The sequence below is a fragment of the Lineus longissimus genome, chromosome 7, assembly GCF_910592395.1.
Source record: "Lineus longissimus chromosome 7, tnLinLong1.2, whole genome shotgun sequence".
In the NCBI taxonomy this organism is placed as follows: Eukaryota; Metazoa; Nemertea; class Pilidiophora; order Heteronemertea; family Lineidae; genus Lineus; species Lineus longissimus.
Window position 1 is genome coordinate 11,403,312 of NC_088314.1, and position 20,153 is coordinate 11,423,464.

At 41.0% G+C, this 20,153-nt stretch overlaps 1 protein-coding gene across 1 annotated transcript in view; it reads left to right on the forward strand.

Moving 5' to 3' along the window:
• Positions 1 to 20,153, forward strand: part of LOC135490653 (carnitine O-palmitoyltransferase 2, mitochondrial-like) — a 221,037-nt gene that overhangs the window by 82,420 nt on the left and 118,464 nt on the right. Inside the window, exons 6-7 of the mRNA XM_064775962.1 lie at positions 2,305 to 2,438; positions 13,726 to 13,830. Coding sequence (XP_064632032.1) covers positions 2,305 to 2,438; positions 13,726 to 13,830 — 239 coding nt within the window. The remainder of the gene's footprint in view (positions 1 to 2,304; positions 2,439 to 13,725; positions 13,831 to 20,153) is intronic.

The window sequence follows — 20,153 nt, forward strand, 5'->3', positions numbered from 1 at the left end:
CACGAGGGAGGGCGTGCGGTAAGAAGAATGGCCAAAATGACGTCACGTTTTCCTGGCAATGCCTCTTGCCAGACCAGTCAAGCATTGGGAAAGCATCTTTAATTCAGAGAACGTTAGAACTAGCTAATTAATTTGCAAAAGTAAAAGTAGATTTCACCACTAACCAGTCAAATCGGAATACGACGGCGTAAAATGTTCTCGCTTTCTACTCTGTTGACATGACGACTACCTGGGGACTATCAAATTTGCTACCAGCAAATTTCGGAATTCTAGTTACTGATTCGTTTTTGGTAAAAAATTTGTGGTAGATATTCTTAGCAAGAATACATCACATATGGTACGGGTTTTTTATTTGACGTACTTTTCAAGGTCACGGATGTCAAATGGTGAAAAAGGGCCATTTTATTTGAGCGTAACTGTGGCACGTTTCTTAACCCATAAGGCTATGAACTTGAGACTTTGTACAGAGGACCGCCTAGGTCAGGTGACCTCTAACCCTGAATTTCAGTCTGGTCTGATTCTCGACTTGGCCACCAGGTGGCCAAGAGTGAAACCCTAGAAAGTGTGATATCTTTATTATTAGTGATTCGTTTTCAATAATATTTTATGGTAGGTTCTCCTAGCAAGAATACATCACATATCGTATGAGTTTTCGATTTGACTTGCTTTTCAAGGCCACAGAGGTCAAATGGCGTAAATTGGTCGTTTGAGTGTAACTATGGCAGGTTTCTTAACCACTAAAGGTATGAAGTTGAAATTTGGTACACATGACTCCCTACGTCATTAACCTTGGACACCGAATTTCGATCTGATCTGGTACTCATCTTGTCCACCAGGAGGCCAAAACTAAAATAGGTAAAAAGTTCATTATCTCGTTTATTAGTGACTTGTTTTTGATGATATTCTTATGGTACTGACTCCAAGCAACGATACATCACATGTCATACCGACTTTGGTTTGACCTATATACTATACATGTATATGTACAATGTTTCTTAACCAGGATGAATTCCAAAGCACCAAATATCTATACGGTGAGCACAATGGCCCCTATTTCACAGTAGTCTCGCGCAGCCAGACCTTCTTCACTTATTAGACTAGTCTGGCACAAGCCAGGCGTTCAGTGTACTAGACCTAGACGTTTTCCACCACATTGAATCTGGACCGAAGAAACACTGTGCAAGATCACCTCGAGCTGGGGCTTAGAATAGATTATGCTAATGAGCATACGTCCACATTGAGTTTCCCAAGAATGGTGCATATCACGCGAAGCTACTTAGCCTAACACTATTAGGCCCCGCGTAGTGACGCTGAGGCGGCCGCTGTAATCAAGAGAGTGGTTGAGTCACTCTATGTTATGACGGAGCTAACCAAAATTGCTTATATTTTTGCATTGCTACAATGAAAGACCTAATACTGAAACCACATGTCTGTTGACTGAGCTTTAAGAGAGACAAGGCATCATGCCTTGTCTCTCTAACAGACACCAATATACCCCCTTACACTCAGAAACCACAAACGCCCACCCCTTCCTGCTACGTTAATACTTCTGGGTGTGAGAAGTATATTTGAACTCAGCCACTTCCATAGCATCCTGAACCTCATGGTTTGTACTCCCTTTAAACATAGCCGTGGCATATTGCAAGCAATATTCCATTTTCTGTTTTTGTTCAATTTCAAGCACACCTGAACTATTCATGGCGTGCATACAACAGTGCTCAGGTAGCCAAGTTACACATGTCAAATCCTTTTAGCCTCACCTAAAATGGCTCTTCATGCTTTGCCAAGTTTCCTTTGCCAAATCTCCCTTATTATTTATTCAATCAGTAAAGAAATTCTCACAGGTTGAGATTGTGATCTTCTCTTGAAGATGTCACCATTTAAAAAGATATAGGACGGGGGGGGGGGAGGGGGTCACTTACAAGACCAATGCCCCACAGTTTTTGATCAGTTTAACCAGTCATGTGGGAGATGCATTGTAAGGCTTTGTCATTACTATAGCAGTCTATTGAAGTGTATTAGGTGTGTATCATGCGGAGCAGAAAACAGGTTAAAGGGGCCCTATATGCCTAGGTTTTAAATCTTGGTGGTCAAGATGCTTTCATGGCCTAGAGGTATGATATTTGTGTCTGTGATTAAACTTAAGCTGATAAGAATAACAGGTAGGTTTGAACTGACCCAATTTCATCAATCACTGACCTACTTGAAGATGGTTAGAGTGAAGCTATTGGTTTGCAACTTTAACTTTTGAATAGGACCATATGCCAACTGCAAAGCTAAAGGCCTGTCTTATTTCATTTTCAGGCAATCAGAACAACAAATGTGCTTATTACATCCTTAAAGTTCCAAAGGTCTCTCAATGAAAATGTGCTAGCACCTGAAATTTTTCATCTCAACCCTGCTAAAAGTGACACAGACCAGTTCAAAAAAGTGATGAGGTATGTAAATAAATTATAATTTAGACTTCAGTGATCGGCTAACAGCACGCAGAAATGGAGTGTAATATCATAATATTATTATGCCCCCACTCAACGAAGGAATGAATGATTTTGGAATTTGAATTTGAATTCTTGCTACCGCCAGATGACATCACTTATTGCGCGCATGTCACAGATGGGATCCCTGAGCATACATGGCTGCCAATTTAGAATATTTTTCCAGGAGAGGACTGCTTTATAAAATCCACAAAAATCTTCAAGAAGCCGATAAAATTATCATCAGCTGATTTTATTCAACATCAATGAGGAGTCAATAAAGCTTTCTGGGTGATTATTTTTGTTTGATTTCATTGTATTTCCTCGAGAAAAAATTCTAGAAATCAGCGAATTTTCTAGCGGATTTTGAACTGAGGGTATCAGCACTATGACAGCAGCTGGCAGGGAAATGACAAACTAACGGGGATAAAGATCGTTTAATTCACCAGGTATGTTTGTTTTCTTTAATACTTAGATCATTGCTTGAACTCGTTTATTTCTGGCCTGATCAGTTAAGTGCATGTAGGTTTTTAGACAAGTTTGTTAACTTGTAGTTCACGACCCGGGTCCACAATGCATTACACATTGTTATATGCGATAGCATGAGTTGGCCACTTGGATTCTTGGTTGATGTATTTATTTTCATATATTCTACCTCGTCCATCAACTCCACTTTTTGACTGAAGGGTGTAGCTGTGAAGTGAAAGGATTTCGGGAACTGATTTCATCATGAGCACATTAGGTTTACTGTTTTATCGATGGTTATGAGATATTTTGTATCAAAGGTAGATATATGTACTTCCCCCACTGCACCTTTTCTCTTTTTAGTGATGAATAATTTATTCCAATAACTTCTTCGTTCATTTCTGGGAATTTTTGTTTCATTTCCAAATACCCTGTAGAGCCTCGTGTGGTGATTAAGATGACTGCTTGCCGAGTCTGTATTCTAATATGTTCTATGTTGATAGGCTAACTCATCTTGCTCCCAAAGTCTCATCTGGTCACAGTATCAAAGTGCTTAGCGATGTTGGATTGTTCATCTAAGGTCTACCCATAAACAAAGAGAACGGGGTTTTTCGATGTGTGGCATGATGATTGAGCAGACTTTGCTCTGTCTTCCAAATCTGACAAATCAAAATGACAGCTGATCAGAAGTAATCAGAAGATATTGATTGAATTCAGTGAAATGCAGCTCAGAATCATTGTCAGGGTTCTAATTCATTGATCTGTAGAAAAAGAATGGTCAGGGTTTGGGTGAGAACTCTAAATTTTGATGTTGACTCTGTCCGAAAACAGGTCATCGTTCTTTTGAAATGTACATGCAGCGTCATGCACCATTAATGTCAGCAAATATACATGCCAAGGATTGTCAACGTGTTAAAAAAAGGGTTCTACCCAAGATTGATCAGTGATAGTGGCTATTACACACCAGGGGGAGGAAGCCACTGCTTCCTCCACCTGGTGTCAGTGGGTCTATTCAGAGCCAGAGTATGAACTGATGTCAAAATCCCCCCTTCCCAAAAATATTTTCAAATTTTTTGCTTGCCTGACATGAAATAGGAAAACTGACCAAGGAAGTAGTAGGCTAATTGCATTCAATTCTATGCTTTGCCCCAGCTTTAGCACTGTCCGGCAACATGGCAGATTGCCATCAGTCAGATTAGCTTATTCATGCCAGAACCTTTCGTCACAATGTGCGCTTTAAACATGTTATCATGTTTTACAGGGATGATCAACAGCTACTGCATTTCAACATTTCGGTGACCACCTAACAATTGACCGAGAGAGGAGCGGAGCTACTTTCATAGAATGAAACAAACACCTCTCACCTCCCATCCAACATCAGCCCTCACCTGCACGGTCATCAGAAGAACCAGTCGATTCTAGTATTTCATTCTTTTTCACTGTAATACTCAACTCAAATTAAAAATAAATAAACAGTACGTGGCAGTTGGTTTACAAAATAATCAATGTGTCTGTTAAGTTTTTACTCGCTATAATCAATGTGAGCTAAGAAAATCCTACTTCTCGGACTTGGTCCTCGCCTTGCACGTTGCAACTGGTTGGTTGTCCCTGACGTTGAGCTGACGGCAATTACTGCATGGCTGTTTGGCTTAGGCTGGACCATGTTCACTGGATTAGTTTGTCACAACCATCCTACACTTCAAAGGAATTGATGTAAAGGTCCAGACTGTTTCTGGTTATGACCATGCATCTATTGGGCAGGTGTGTCTCAAACAGTTCTTCAAAGGATTTGATGTAAAGGTCCATACTGTCTCCATATTGTTTGCCCCAAAGTTGTGACCATGCATCGACTGGACTGGTTTTTCACAACCTGCACTTCCAAGGAATTGATACAAAGGTCCAGACTGCATTTACTAGTTGTCCTATGGTGTGACCATGCATCTAATGGACTGGTTTGTCTCAAGCTGAACTTCAACGGCTTTGATGTAAAGGTACAGACTGCAGCAACTGGTTGTCTACTAGGTTGTGACTGTTGAAGGAACCATGGCAACTAGTAAAATTACTCTCTGTTACAACCTTCAACTTGTAATCACACTGATTAGATGAAGTTACATGTGCAAACAGATGGACCGAACAAAGCTCCCATTTTGCCCCAGGAAAGAAAGCTGCACTACCACACAACAACCTCTAAGATCACAAAATTGACATCAATGAACAAAACTGTTCTCTCCATATCAACTGCAAATGACATGCATTAACATTACCTGGGGTGAGCACATCATTTCTGGACCATTTCCTTTCACATTCAGCCCCACAACTCAAGACAGGTTGTGTCACAGACATGAAACTTATGTGGTGTGATGACCTAATGTAGGGAAGGTTTTGGACCCAATCCAAAATCGAACATGGCTGCTAGGCCGCCATCTTTGTTTTTTGCATTCTGCCCCACAACTCCAGAACTGAGTGAGTGTCAGGCCTGGAACTGTTGTGGTGTGATGGCCTAGTGTAGGGGCACTTTCTTATATATGTTTAAAAAAACATACCAACATGCTAAGTGACCATCCCCTTTCACTCACGCTCAATTCCTTGTTTGGCCACCAGGTGGCTTAAATCAAAAAACTCTGAACTGATTTCACCTACTTTTCAAGGTCACAGATATTAAATAGCATACATATTCAATTTAGTTTGTACCATAGGGCTCAGTACACAATTGAATCTGCTATAGGGTCCATGTACATTTTGTGTACGTACATTCTCGTGATTTAAAAAAATTTCAATGCTGCAATGTTCATCAAACTTTGCAGAAGTGTAGTTCTATATCTTGTCAATGTCATAAGTAAATTTTAGAAAGTTCCAATGATTCTAAATTGTTTTATTAGCGTTTTTGTGAGACATGTCAGAATATGACACAATGCGGGGCCGTGTTTATTGCCTGTGAAAAGAATATTTTTCCAACCCCGTAAAATCTAGAAAAGGAGTTCCTATCTCAAAAGCGACCTGAATCGTGTTAGTTGACATCATTCAAAATCAAAAAAGCCTAAAATGATGTTTGCAAACCAAATAACTAATATTCCAGGCGGTATTTGGGCATGACAGGGCTTTCTTTAAATTTCATCACATTTATCCCATGGTACCACTGAACAGTTAATAGTGATCTCAGCCCCATAGCACGTTTTTAAAGGCCTACGTGTTTCGTTGGGCAGGGCCAGTAGCAATAGAACAGAGACTTATATCGGAGGAAGACTACTAATTTATTCTTGCTGAGCAACCATGCTGTTACAACGACCACAACAACACTAATTCCAGAACGACCGGGTGTCTCACACTTCAACCGAAGACCGAAACAAATATTGATAACTGTATAATAGCGTCACGCAACATCCTCCCTTTTTTAGATAGTACACATATCAGTACAGAGAAGGTTCAACTAAAACAATTATTCAAACGGATACACTGACTTAAGAAAAGAGTTTATATGAGAACAATCACTTTCGCAGAACTATTAATCACCCAATGCTCGAACTTAGAACTCAAAATCTCAGTAATCGGACTTAAGCTGACAAGACTGATGTCTTAACTATTTGGTAGAGTCTAATCCACTAAACTACAAATTTCAAATTCACAAATGCTAAATATCACTGACTTAGTGAACATGGTCTATAAGGAATCTTCCTTTGAAAAGTCCACAAAATGCCTCCATGAATATAGTATGAATGCAGAACATGTAAATTGAATATTGTCCATCTTTACCCAGTCAATTACAATACACATTGCAGGATATAACCTAAATCTACTACAGTAGTTTCACTCATTTTCATTGATCAAAAATCAAACAAAACATCACTTTGGAACATAATCTGATAGGTATTTTGGCGGCTTGCTCACTCTTGAACTGCGTCTTGTTGGCGCATCAGTGGGCTGAACTGCACCAGGTGTACTCTCATCAGAATTTGAATCAGTTGCGCCTGTCTCATTAGAACCATGAGAAGGTTGAATTGTTGGCGCACTTTCAACAGAATTATCAGCGTTGCCAGTAGGATTTCCAGATCCTGATACAGGCGGAGGAGGAAACAGGAATGGTGCTTCGCGCACAAAAGGTACAGAAGTGTGTCGCATTTGAGACCGGTTGCGACGGTATACTCCCCCAGCACGACTTTCTATCAAGTACGGGCGATTGCCAAGTATTTGAACTACTTTTCCAAGGATCCGCCTTTCCTTTTCCTTCTTCTCAAAATAAACACCCTGTCCCACTGACAGCTTTGGTAGTGCGCATGCCTTCTTATCATGACTTCGTTTCATAGCACTTTTGCGCATTTCTCTACCCTTTGACACTTCAATGTCGCCCTTTTCCATATATGGGATGACTGACCTAGTTTTGTGTCCGAGGAGCATTTCAGTAGGACTTTGTCCTGTGTCCTCTCTAGGAGTGTTCCTAAGTTCTAGCAAGGCAATGTTTGGATCAGTTCTTGTTTTCCGCGCCTTTATCAAAAGTTGCTTTGCGATCTTTACAGCGGCTTCTGCTCGACCGTTAGCAGAATGATGTCCTGGGGACGACTCGATATGAATGATTCCCCAGTCCTTCATGAATTTTCGGAATTCACTAGATGTCAGTTGAGATCCGGGGTCACTTTGGAATATACGCGGGATGCCATATCTAGCAAAGTGTTTCTTAAGCACATTTATCACTTGAGAGCTAGTGATTGTTGGCAAGAAGTCAACCTCGATGAAGTTGGAGAAGAAATCCACAGTAACTAAGTACTGGCAACCAGAAATCTCAAAAATGTCTGCTCCCACTTTGTCCCAAGGTCTTTGACCATCATCCTGAGGGATCAGTGGTTCCTTAGGGCTACGGGCCCTAAGCTCTTGGCACGGCTCACATGTATCGACCATTTGCTTAATATCTTGCACAAGTCCTGGCCAAAACACGAGACCTCGAGCGCGCCGGAGCATACTGTTCAGTCCCAGGTGAGCGGAATGCAAACGCTGCTTTATATCGCCACGTAGGTCACTGGGGATAAGGATAGCTTCTCCCTTGAGTATGATTCCACTTTCACAGCTAAGAGAGTCTCTAAAGTCAAAATATGGCTTAGCCTCTATCGGAGTGTCTTGTTTAGTGTCTGGCCAGCCATTCTGAATGAGACACATGAGAGTTTTCGTAGTAGGATCACGTGCAGTGACGTCACGAACTTCTTCTAGTCTGGCATCTGAAATGTTCGGAAAGAAGTCAATGTTCATGACTCTTGGTCTCTCATCCAGGGTTTTAAGGAATGCTCGACTAAGGGTATCTGCTATGACGAGTTCAGATCCCTTCAGAAATTGAAAGTCAACGTCATAGCGATGCAGGCGCATAAGTAATGACTGGAGCCGTTTTGGCGCTTGGCTCAGTGGTTTCCTCAGGATTGACGCTAAAGGCTTGTGGTCATTTTCCACCATTACTTTTGCCCCATATGTGTACTGGTCGAAGTGCTCTAAACCAAAACATACCGACAACAGTTCCTTTTCAATTTGAGCCCAAGATCGCTGCGCATTAGAGAGGGAACGTGATGCATATTCTACTGGGCGTCCCTCTTGCATCAAAACTGCTCCCATCTCATCCTTACTGCTATCAGTTTGAAGTTTTATTTCTTTACTTGAGTCAAAATAGGCTAGCACAGGAGCCTCGGTTAGCTTTTTGTTGACAGTTTGAAACGCTTGTTCACAGGCAGTAGACCAACTCCATTCGGCTCCCTTTCTAGTAAGTGCACGAATTGGTCCCAAATCATTGGCGAGATTTGGTAAGAAACGAGACATGTACTGTATCATGCCGCACAACCGTTTCACGCCAGCGATATCAGTAGGGGCAGGCATTTTCGTTATTGCCTCTATTTTCTGTTCATCAGGTTTTACACCTTCGTCAGTGAAGCGATGTCCATGAAATTGGATCTCAGTTTTACCAACTTCCTTCTTATCATCGTTTAGCACAATGTGTCGCTCATCACAGCGTGCATAGAGTCTCTGTAGTTTCCGATCGTTGTCCTTTAGAGCTTCGTCTCTTGATGCTCCACAACCCGCTACGGTGATATCGTCCGCAATTGTGAAAACACCATCCAAACCACTCAGCGCTTCTGCTAGCTGACGCTGAAATATTTCACTACTGACTTTTAGACCGAATGGCAAACGAAGCCAGCGATAACGACCAAACGGAGTGATCATCGTAGTAAGGAGACTTGATTCATGATCTAACCAAACGTGCCAGAATGCGTTTTTCACGTCAAGTTTACTAAACACTTTTGCCCTGTTTAGCATAGGCAAAATATCATCTAGTGTTGGGAGTTTATAAAGTTCCCTCATAAGGGTATCATTCAGTGGTTGGGGATCGATACAGATTCTTAGCTTGCCATTAGACTTTTTGACAACGGCCATTTGGCTCACCCATTCCGTTGGTTCTGACACAGCGGTCATGACACCAAGTTCTACAAGTCTGTCTAATTCTTCTTTGACGCCAGTGTTTAGCGCTATCGGCACATTTTTGCAAGGTAAAGCTCGCGGTTTCACTTCGGGATTTACCCTGAGGTGCGTTTCCCCAAGGTCACCAAGCTTTGATGGAGAACTTACTTGCGCTAGAAAACGATCATTGTTAACAGTGATCAATATCATTTTCTGAATAGTACTCAGGCCCAATAAGCATGAGAGATTATTTGGCACAACCACAAAATTCACATGTTGCACCTCTCCAGTACGAATATTGCGTAGGGGTAGGAGCGCCTCCCCCACCGGTTTCACATTTTTGCCGTTCCACATGATGAGATTCCTCGACGTAACTCTAACCTGTTCCTTTTTAACGAATCTCTGGCACAGAGTATTCGCCTCTGCACCCGTATCGAGTTGAAAGTGTAAATGACAGCCGTTTACTGCCATTTTCGCCGTAAGCGTACGTTTTTCCTTCCGTTTCGACGTGACACCTTGTAGAAAGAAGTCGTCATCAGATGAGGATCCGGCGTCCTGAGTAACTCGTTTCACTTTTGGCTTTTTGCATTTCGCTGCAAAATGGTTCCTTCCCGCGCAGTTTTCGCAGGTTTTGCCCCAGGCTGGACACTTTTCTTTCAGCATTAAGTGTGTTCTCCCACAGTACTTGCATTCTTTAGTTTCTACGCTTGCACTGCTGCCACTAGACTTTTTCTTGTAATGCGAGTCCTTGCGGTCACCATGTGGTTGCGACCGCCCACTAGCTTTATCATTAGCCTTAGACTTAGTTTTAGGACTGCGGGTGCCTTTCACACCTTTCACAGATGAATCGCTTTCATTTCGCAGTGCTTTGGCCTGAACTGTGGCATTTTCAGCGGCTTTGCAGATATTTATGCATTTTTCTAAAGTTAGTCTGGACTCACGCAATAGGAGTTTTTGCGTCTTGGTCGCGGATGCCTAATACCACACGGTCGCGTAAAATAGAGTCCAGGCTATCAGCATGGTAATTACAAGTTTTTATTAGTGTCCTGATTGCCGAGAGAAACGCCTCAAAGCTCTCTCCCTGCCGCTGTTCACGCTTATTAAAGATAAACGGTTCATAGGTCTCATTTACTTCGCCTATCTCGTAGTGTCGAACTTCTCCAAGATTTCCCGATTCGTCCTCTCGTCCTCAGGCGTTGCAAACTGAAAACCGTTATAGATTTTCAGGCCTTCATCTCCTAAAGTGTTAAGGAGTAGAGCAACTTGGTAGGCCCTGTCCTGTTCCGCAAGTTTTGACAGTATTACATAGTTAGTCCATTTCTGTTTGAACAGCTTCCAATTCTCTGCCATGCATGGCATTCCCGTTGCACCTAGGTCAGGGGCTTGTGGAGGTTTTACCCCAGGGATGGCTCGTTGAACAGGCCCTACGGCCGCCGCAGCAGGAACAGGGTCATCCATGACGAAAAGTATAGTTGGTAGGCACCAACACAGGGAAATGTACAATGTACAGCAGTATACACTTCAGTGCACATTATAGTAATGAATCAGCCACAGCGGGTTTTCCCAGACTGCAGATTCGGCAGAGATTACTCAAAGTCTGTAGAGTTCTGTTCGTTAAGAGTTCACTTAGATGGTGGAAAAGTACGTGAGCTTCCATCGCATGCCACCATGTTTCGTTGGGCAGGGCCAGTAGCAATAGAACAGAGACTTATATCGGAGGAAGACTACTAATTTATTCATGCTGAGCAACCATGCTGTTACAACGACCACAACAACACTAATTCCAGAACGACCGGGTGTCTCACACTTCAACCGAAGACAGAAACAAAAATTGATAACTGTATAATAGCATCACGCAACACTACGCCATGCGTTAAAAATTTTGAATTTGAAATTGAATTTAGAAGTTTTTAATTTCGTAAATACATACTAAATATAATAAATTTCAGCATTGCCTATACACGAACTATAAATACAAAGTTATAACAAATTCGTATTCATAACAATTGCACTACGGCATTGTGTATTAGTGGATTTCTATTCAACTGGACCACAAGTTGAATTTAAAAGGTTTTAATTTCGTAAATACATACTAAATACAATAAATTTCAGCATTGCCTATACACGAACTATAAATACAAAGTTATAACAAATTCGTATTCATAACAACTGCACTACGGCATTGTGTATTAGTGGATTTCTATTCAACTGGACCACAAGTAATTTAACCAGCCTAAATATCTTTACAGTGAGCACATTGGCCGTTGGCCTTTTCATTATGACAAAATCAGTGTAAAAATGCAAAAAAAACTATTTCAAAAGTTGTTTCTCTCTCTCAGAAAAATAGCTGTAGCTGGTTTGAAAAATGTTAAGAAACGAATGGATCACTTTAGCACAATATTGAAGAAAAATATTCTTTGAGCAAAATACCTTGTCGCAGCACTAAATTGATCACTACTTGGAGCTAAATTTTAAAGTGTGTTGTTAGTGTGGTTAATTCACCACAGAATTAGCTGTGGCACGAAATAATTGCCTTTAGTCTTTTGCCTTATATTTCATTAGCTCCGCTGAGGAAGACAGTTACTGGTTGCCCCTAGCTTGTGAGCATGCATCTACTGAAGTGGTTTGTGACAACCTTCACTTAAAACAAAATTGCTGTGAAGGTCCTGACCGTATATACTGGTTGCCCCCAGATTGTGATCATGCATCAACTGACTGGTCTGTCACAACCTACACTTCAAAGGAAACTATGTAAAGGTCCTGACCACATTGACTGGTTGTCACTAGGTTGTGACTATGCATCTACTGGACTGATATGTTGAAGTCCAAACTGCAGTTATTGGTTGTCAACTTGTTTGTGACCATGCATCAACCGGGTTGTCTCGGTCCAAGAAATCATCGCAATGAATAGTGTACCATATTTATACGTATTTAGGCGCTTGCGCATATAAACGAATACTGCTTGTTTTCACCCGTGTTTTACCTGGTCAAATTTGCCATTCTTAAGCGCATGCGCCTATAAATTTCATGGGGTCAATTCTATACTATTCAGTTTCTTATACTGCATGGTGTGCATGTGACTGCGCAGTGTCCCAGAAGTGTGGGATTCTTGTATGGCCGATGCAACTGTGCTTTAACTCGCACACTGTGCATTCTCCGCCAGGTTGTGGGATTATCATTGGATTATTACACATACATATGTTCGTTTTGGATTATAAACAGTAGATATTAGATTAAGTATAACCAGCAATCGTGTACTTGGAACAATAAACAATTCAGGTTTTGTTAGTTATCTTCGCTTCATTTCAAGTGCCACCTTAATATAAGCGCAGTGCACCTAAATACACATAAATACGGTAAGATGACTTACTGTTGCAACATTCAGCTAGTTATATTGTAGCGGTAAAAGGGATATATATATAGCCCCAATATAAACGTTGCAACTCTGAACTCTAACCCAAAGACTAAACCAACTAAGATATATATTTACATTATTTATTATCCACGTCACTCTAACTTCTTATCTACAACCGACACTGAAACATTACAAAATTATGTGCACATCAAAGTCTCAACAAGAGTTGATATAAAAGAATCTTACCATACTATTAGGTCAAGGGTGAAGTCAATTAAAATGCTCTGGCGCTTTTCAAGAGAATGTCTTGTTTGCTAAAGAGTGTGAAGGCTGGTTTTCTGGATCTGCCAGGACTTTTTTGAAGCATCTTAGCATCATCATTTATACGTAATTACACAAACCCCTAATTGTCCAAATATCAGGCTCTGAGCCAACTAGCACTCAGTAATTAAAGAAACAACCAGCAAACAGCTCTATTAATACAAGATTATCAGACGGGGCCTGGGGCAGGGACCTAGTAACCAGCTGCTAATCAGGAAGATCATAAAAGGGGTCAAACAGCTTAAGAGATAAAGATTATGATACAATGGAAAGGTGCAATTAAGAAGGAAGGTGTTGAAACTCATAATGTTTAACGATCCTGGGTGTTTGGGTTCACCAGGGTTCACCAGGGCTAGAAAGAAACACAGAAATAATAATTACAGATATAGTAAGCAATTCCTAGTATTGTCAGAATATGTAGGGCTCCCTGGCAAACAGGCCTTGAGTTCGAAGAGGGGGTTGTGGCAATAAAGGGCCGAACAGATTTTGCTTACTTTCACTTGCTAAAAATCTGGTTAGTTCAAATGATTTTGAGATAATTAAAAAAAAATTTTTTGCTTATGTTTTTGCTTATGTTTTTGCTTATCAATTATTCGAATAGAATTAAACAAAGACTGATGAATGAATGAAATTGATTTTCAATTGAGAATCATCATCTCATGTTATTTATTTGACCTATTTCAGGTTCATTCCAAAAGGTTTATCATGGTATGGAGCGTACTTATACAAGGCTTTTCCTCTTGACATGAGTCAGTTCAAGAATCTCTTCAGTTCAACAAGAGTTCCAAGGTAAGACTTTTTTCGACTTCTTATTTTGCTGCCAGCAAAAAGCGAGGGCATTCTGTCGTGGCCCATGTGTCTGTGTCGGTCAGTGTCCATTGACTTTCCACTTTCCGTCAATTATTTGAGAAACGCCTAGTCAGATGACTTCTGACACGATCTGGAAACCTAAAAAGTGTGATGACTCGTTTTGAATAAGATTTTCATGGTAGGTCCTCCTTGCAAGGATACTTTGCATATCATACGGGTTTTGATTTGACCTACTTTTCATGGTTACAGATGAAGCGACCAGCGTTTTGGTCCGTAAGATTGCTTTTATTTTTAATGAAAACTATACCTTTGTCGTCCTCATGTTTTAAAGTATGTATCCAATCATTTGTAAGAGAATATCAAGTCCGTAAAGGTATTTTTATTGAAAATTTTCATGTTGAACTTGGAGGAAATATCTCTGTTTACATTTTCTGGTTCATCCACCATTTTTTATGAAGGTCATATGACCTCGAGCTTTTTCATTGGTCAGCTACTTTTAATGTTTAGATTCTGGCATTGTGCAAAGTTGTTGAATTCCTAGAAATCTTTCGGAGTAAAGTTTGTCTTGATTAACCATTGAAATATTGTATTTAAAACCTGATAGTGGTACTTTGTTAAGTCTGAGTTTAAGAACATAACTAGTATATTCGTAGCTCATGATCTAGCGATCTTTGCCTGTAGTTTGACAACTTTGATCGAGTGTTTTGATCGGGACCGTAACTTTTGGTTGCGCGCATGCATTGTGTATTGGAACTTTAATTGATTCTCATTTGGATAATCGTGGCACCAGGTGACCTTCTAGTATAAAAATGTCCACACGTGGGTTTCGGTAGATTGACCCACGCCACGACTGGAAGCTATATCTCCTGTAGACGAAGAGGATTGGATTGATTCTATTGTTGTGGATGTGCAACCTACAGCTATAAATCCTGGGTATTTGGTACGCAACTTGCTCAGTGGATCACTGGGTATTAAAAATCGTTAGACTTTAGAGTTTCCTCTCTAAAAATAGCTACTTCTCACATGCTTTCTTTCTTGGAAAGTACTTTTCATAACTGGTGGTTGCTCACAGAGTTAGTCTGCAAAAGGGCCCAGTTCGTATCAAATTTACCTAGATCTTATGGCGTTGTACTCAAGTATATCACTCCAAGATTCCCAAAGTTACTGTGCCAAAATTCATACTCTTTAGAGTTCTACCAAGCTGCCATTCAAGTTCTTAATTCTGCCATGGTGTTTTGGAGTCAATCTCCCTGTGCCTTATCCTTTTTGGCTCACCGTAGGGGAGTCTATACGATACCGCAGTGTCCGTCGTCGTCCGTCGTCGTCGTCGTCGTCGTCCGTCGTCCGTCGTATCCTAGTTCAAAAACAGTGGCACGTTTTTTAACCGCTAGGCCTATGAACTTTAAACTTTGTACACATGACCCCCTAGGTTAGATGACCCGTGACACTAAATTTCTGTCCGATCTAATTCTCTACTTGGCCACCAGGGGGCCAAATGTGGATATCAAAAAAGTGTGATATCTCGCTTATTAGTGACTTGTTTTTCGATAAAACTTTTGTGGTAGGTACTCATAGCAAGGATACATCATATATCTTACGGGTTTTTAATTTGATCTACTTTTCAAGGTCGCAGAGGTCAAATGGCGTGAATTGGTCGTTTGAGTGTAACTATGGCACGTTTCTCAACCACCAAAGCTATGAGCTTGAAACTTGGTACATATAACCCCCTATATCAGATAACCTCTGGTGCTGAATTTCAGCCTGATCTGATTCTTGACTTTGCCACCAGGGGGCCAAAACAGAAAAAGTAAGAAGTGCAATAGCCTGCTTATTAGCAAATTGTTTTTGATGAAATTTTTATGGCAGGGACCCCTAGCAAGGTTACCTCAGATGTTGCACAATTTTTCGGATTTGACCTACTTTTTAAGGTCGCAGAGGTCAAATGGCGTAAATTTGCCGTTTGAGTGTAACTATGGCACGTTTCTCAACCGCAACAGTTATGAACTTGAAACTTTGAACAAATGACCCCCTAGGTCAGTTGACCTTTTACACTGAATTTTGGTTCGGTCTGATTATTGACTTGGCCACCAGGGGGCCCAAACTTAAAACTCAAAAAGTGTGATTTCTCACTTATTACTGATTTGTTTTTGATAAAAGTTTCATTGTAGGTACTCCCAGCAAGGATACATCACATATCTTACGGGTTTTTGATTTGACCCACCTTTCAAGTTCACAGAGGTCAAAGTTGAAAACTTTACCGTTCTTGGTACGTTTTGTCGTTGTTCAATGTAAAGGGTTTTAATTTTGTGTAATGATGCATCTAAGAAGCCACTATTTGTATGCCAAGTTTCAGCCAGATCGGAATTCAAATATGGCCGAAATTGCATGTTTTGTGGGTTTTTCCTTGTATTGTGGCAATCCAAATGTCGTGAGTTCAAACCCCGGTCAAGGACAGCCAAAAATATTTTTATTTTTCATCTTTTCCTTTTTTCTTTTCTGAGTTCTATCTTACATTTTCTTCATTTTTAGCTCACCTCTTAGCAGAGGTGAGCTTATCCCATACCGTGGCGTTCGTCGTCCGTCGTCGTCGTCGTCGTCGTCGTCGTCGTCGTCCGTCGTCTGTTAGCAGGGCACGTTTCGTAACTGTTAGAGCTATTGAGTTGAAACTTGGTACACATGTACCCTTATGTAATGACACCTTGGAGACCAAGTTTCGGTCCGATTCGTTTCATGGTTTGGCCACCAGGGGGCCAAACGTTAAAAGTGAAAATATGCAATATCTCCCTTAATAGTAGTCGGGAAATTTTGAAAAAAATATGGTAGGTACTTCTAGCAAAGGTGCATCATATATCCTCCGGGTTTTTGATTTGACCTCCTTTTCGAGGACACAGAGGTCAAATGGTGTAAATTGGCCGTTAGGATGTAACGATGGCACGTTTCTAAACTGCAATGACTATTGATACCAAATTTGGTACACATTTACCCCTTAGTCAGGTGATCTCAGGGACCAAAGTTTGGTCCAATATGATTCACCACTTGACCACCAGGGGGCAAAATCCAAAAACCTTAAAAATGTGATTATTCCTTAACTTCTTGCCCGATTGCCACCAATTTGTTATCATGGGTACATCTAACCACCATACAGTATATGTCACACAGGTTTTTAATTTGACCTTCTTGTCAAGGTCACAGAGGTCAAATGGCTTAAATTCGCCGTTAGGCCGTACACTATGGCACGTTTCTTAACTGCAATGACTATTGATCACAAATTAAGTACACATGTACCCCTTGGGCAGGTGATCTCAGGTACCGAAGTTTAGTGCGATCTAATTTGCCGTTTGGCCTCCAGGGAGGGGGCCAAATCCTAAATTCTTCAAAATGCCATTATTCCTAGTAATTACTTGCCCGATTGGCACCAATTTTATATCATAGGTACATCTAATTCTAACAACCATTCAATGTGTCACCCGGGTCTTCTTTGATTTCACCTACTTTTCAAGGTCACAGAGGTTGAATGTACTGTGAATTGGCTATTTTGGGGAAATTGTAATTGCTTAGACCTACATCAAACCTAACACTACATGACACAATACCATGCTCTTTATCCATCTTTCCTCCACATGAGGTGAGCACAATGGCCCTGGCCATTTCATTTGATTTATTTGGTGCCATAGATTTAATTAGGCGGCCATCTTGGAAATCGTTTTTTGCCGATTGCTGTAGTGTAACGAGTGATGAAATTGTTATGGTCAGGTGGATGTGTCTACATCACATATCACCCTGGTTTGTTATTTGACCTACCTGTCAGGGTCACTGAGGTCAAAGTTAAAAATATATTCACCATTGTCATGGAGTGGCACATTTCTTCACTATTATTTTCACCTAGACTCTACAAGCTTGGAACCACAAGTCTCGGATTTACCACTTGGCCAGGGCCGGCTCTGAACTGGTCACAGATGCATGTATGAATTATGAGAGACCTACATACTGTAGCACTTTCTGTAACTGTCTACTAAAAATACTTACAGTGAGCACAATGGCCCCTGGCCGTTTCATTATTTAATGTGTATTGTGATGATGTCATGATCGTGCCATGCTGTTTGATGAAAGAACCACATGTATGTATTTTTGGATGACCTTCATGTAAAAGGGTGTGCTTTCTTGAGGATAAATGAATATAAAAGGACATTGTGCCTCGCTGGTAGTTCTTGGTCACAGATTTTTGAGTTTCATTGGAGTGATTGCGACTTGTCGCCAGAGGACGCCTTGGATTATGGGTATTTAGAGGACCGTACTCGTGACCCAGAGAGTAGTAGGTGGGCAAGAATAGGAAGACCTTGACCTACTTTCTGAGGTGATGGTTGAGCTGAGGTGAGGTTGGGTTATTGTTCTGACTTTTGGTTGGTTTGATGGTTGGTTCCATAAAGGCAGCACACATCATCGTTGCACGTAGAGAGTTGCAGAGAGGTGTGTTCACGTTGAGCATGTGAAGCCAAGTGTGAAATTTTACCGCTTCAACTTCTGTAGAAAATATTCTTATTGGCTGGCATAAATGGATGGCATTCTATTGGGTGATATTGGAATGCGTCATCTCTGATTGGCTGTAAGATTTATTCCTAACCTGATTGGTCAAGAGCATTTGTTGATAAATCCCATCATCTGATTGGCTGGTGTTTGAATTTTGAATGCTGTTTTGGTATTGGTTGTTCAGAATTCCTGACTGACCTTCAACAAAACTTAACAGCATAGTTATTGATTCTGCAAAAGTGTAGATTGTCTGCCACAGTTTTGAATTGATGTTGATTTTTTTGGCATCATCCTGAATGACAATGAGGGCACTGTCTTTATCCTCCTTCACTGAGATTGTTATATCGGGGGTCAAATGCATGGTCATGTTTGTTGACTTCCTGGTTGATCTCTTGGTTGAATCATTATTTGTCCTCCGCCTTTTCACATTTTTTCGGTGTATGGGAGGCATCTCCTGATGCAGTTGCATACAATTGTCCCCTCTGTGCCACAATCTGCGTCTCTGCCATTGTGTTGGTGTACATATTAGCAAGGCCACAATACACATTGATTCACCGTGCATCATTGCGTCGCGTCACGATTTCAAGGCAGGTCACTAACTTCAAATGTAAATAGCTCTAAAACTGTTTCGTGCATCGTAATAAAAATTATACCATCGTAATCTCAGTTTTTCTCTTCATATTGTCCTTTCATACTGATAAAATCCTCAAATTATTACTGTGCCGATTTGCGAACGGAACTTTGGATTGTGTGTAAAATCGGCGACGTGAAAGTTGTGCGGGAATGTCGCGGCTTTTCGAGGGCCGTTCGTTTGATATCCTGTGATCCTTCAAAAAGCCGCGGGCCTTCTCCTTATTTGGCTGAGATGAAATTTAAGGATGCAGAAGAAGGGACCAATGAGAACCCCCAGAAAAAGTACCAAGTCATTCCGTTCCCGATTTTTTTAGATTTTGACACGGTAAGTTCAGTCTTCATTTCCATCTCCGTGTTTCGAAAACAATGAAATATCTGCTCAAAGCACATCGACACGCTAACAAAACAACTCACAGTGATTACGCCTATGTAAATTATATAAACATTGCACACGTTTTAGATCCGCGGATATTGATTTTGTTGGCGAAGACCCTCCAAAAAACTGAAAGATTTTGACGTAAATGTTACTTGTTTGTGATGACGGCGAACGATCCTGCCGCCATGATGAAATTCCTGGAAAGACCTGTCAATCAGCTCTGACGCTGCACACGTCACGGCTGGCTCGCCGTTAATTGGTGGATGAGCGAGATGGCGCGACGTTCATTGGCCGACAATTTAACGTCACCGATCGCGTAAACATAAACCCACGTGGGTTGGGTGATCGCACGTGGGATGATCTTGCTGGGTAGAACCTCTTATTACTTCGTTATTATTGAAATAATTCACGATCATTAATGATATAGTGTGATCATATGAAAATACCACGGCTTCACTGCTCACACATGTTGCATTATTTTCAATATTTCGGCACTGTTGCTGTCAAAAATATCCTGGTTTTAAACTGTCACTGTTAAAGGTCACTAAATATCCATGACGTCAGATACATGCATAAACAGCGGGGCCCGGATCATGTATATTCAGAAGACGTCAATGTTTTCATTATATTTATGTGAGCTGGGTTTGGAAGGACTGTTTACAAACATCAGCTTATTGGGAATGATGGTTACTCATTGCCTGAAGACCTACTGACGAAACTAAGACCCCCACTACAAAAACAAGACCCAACATTAAAACAAAGACCA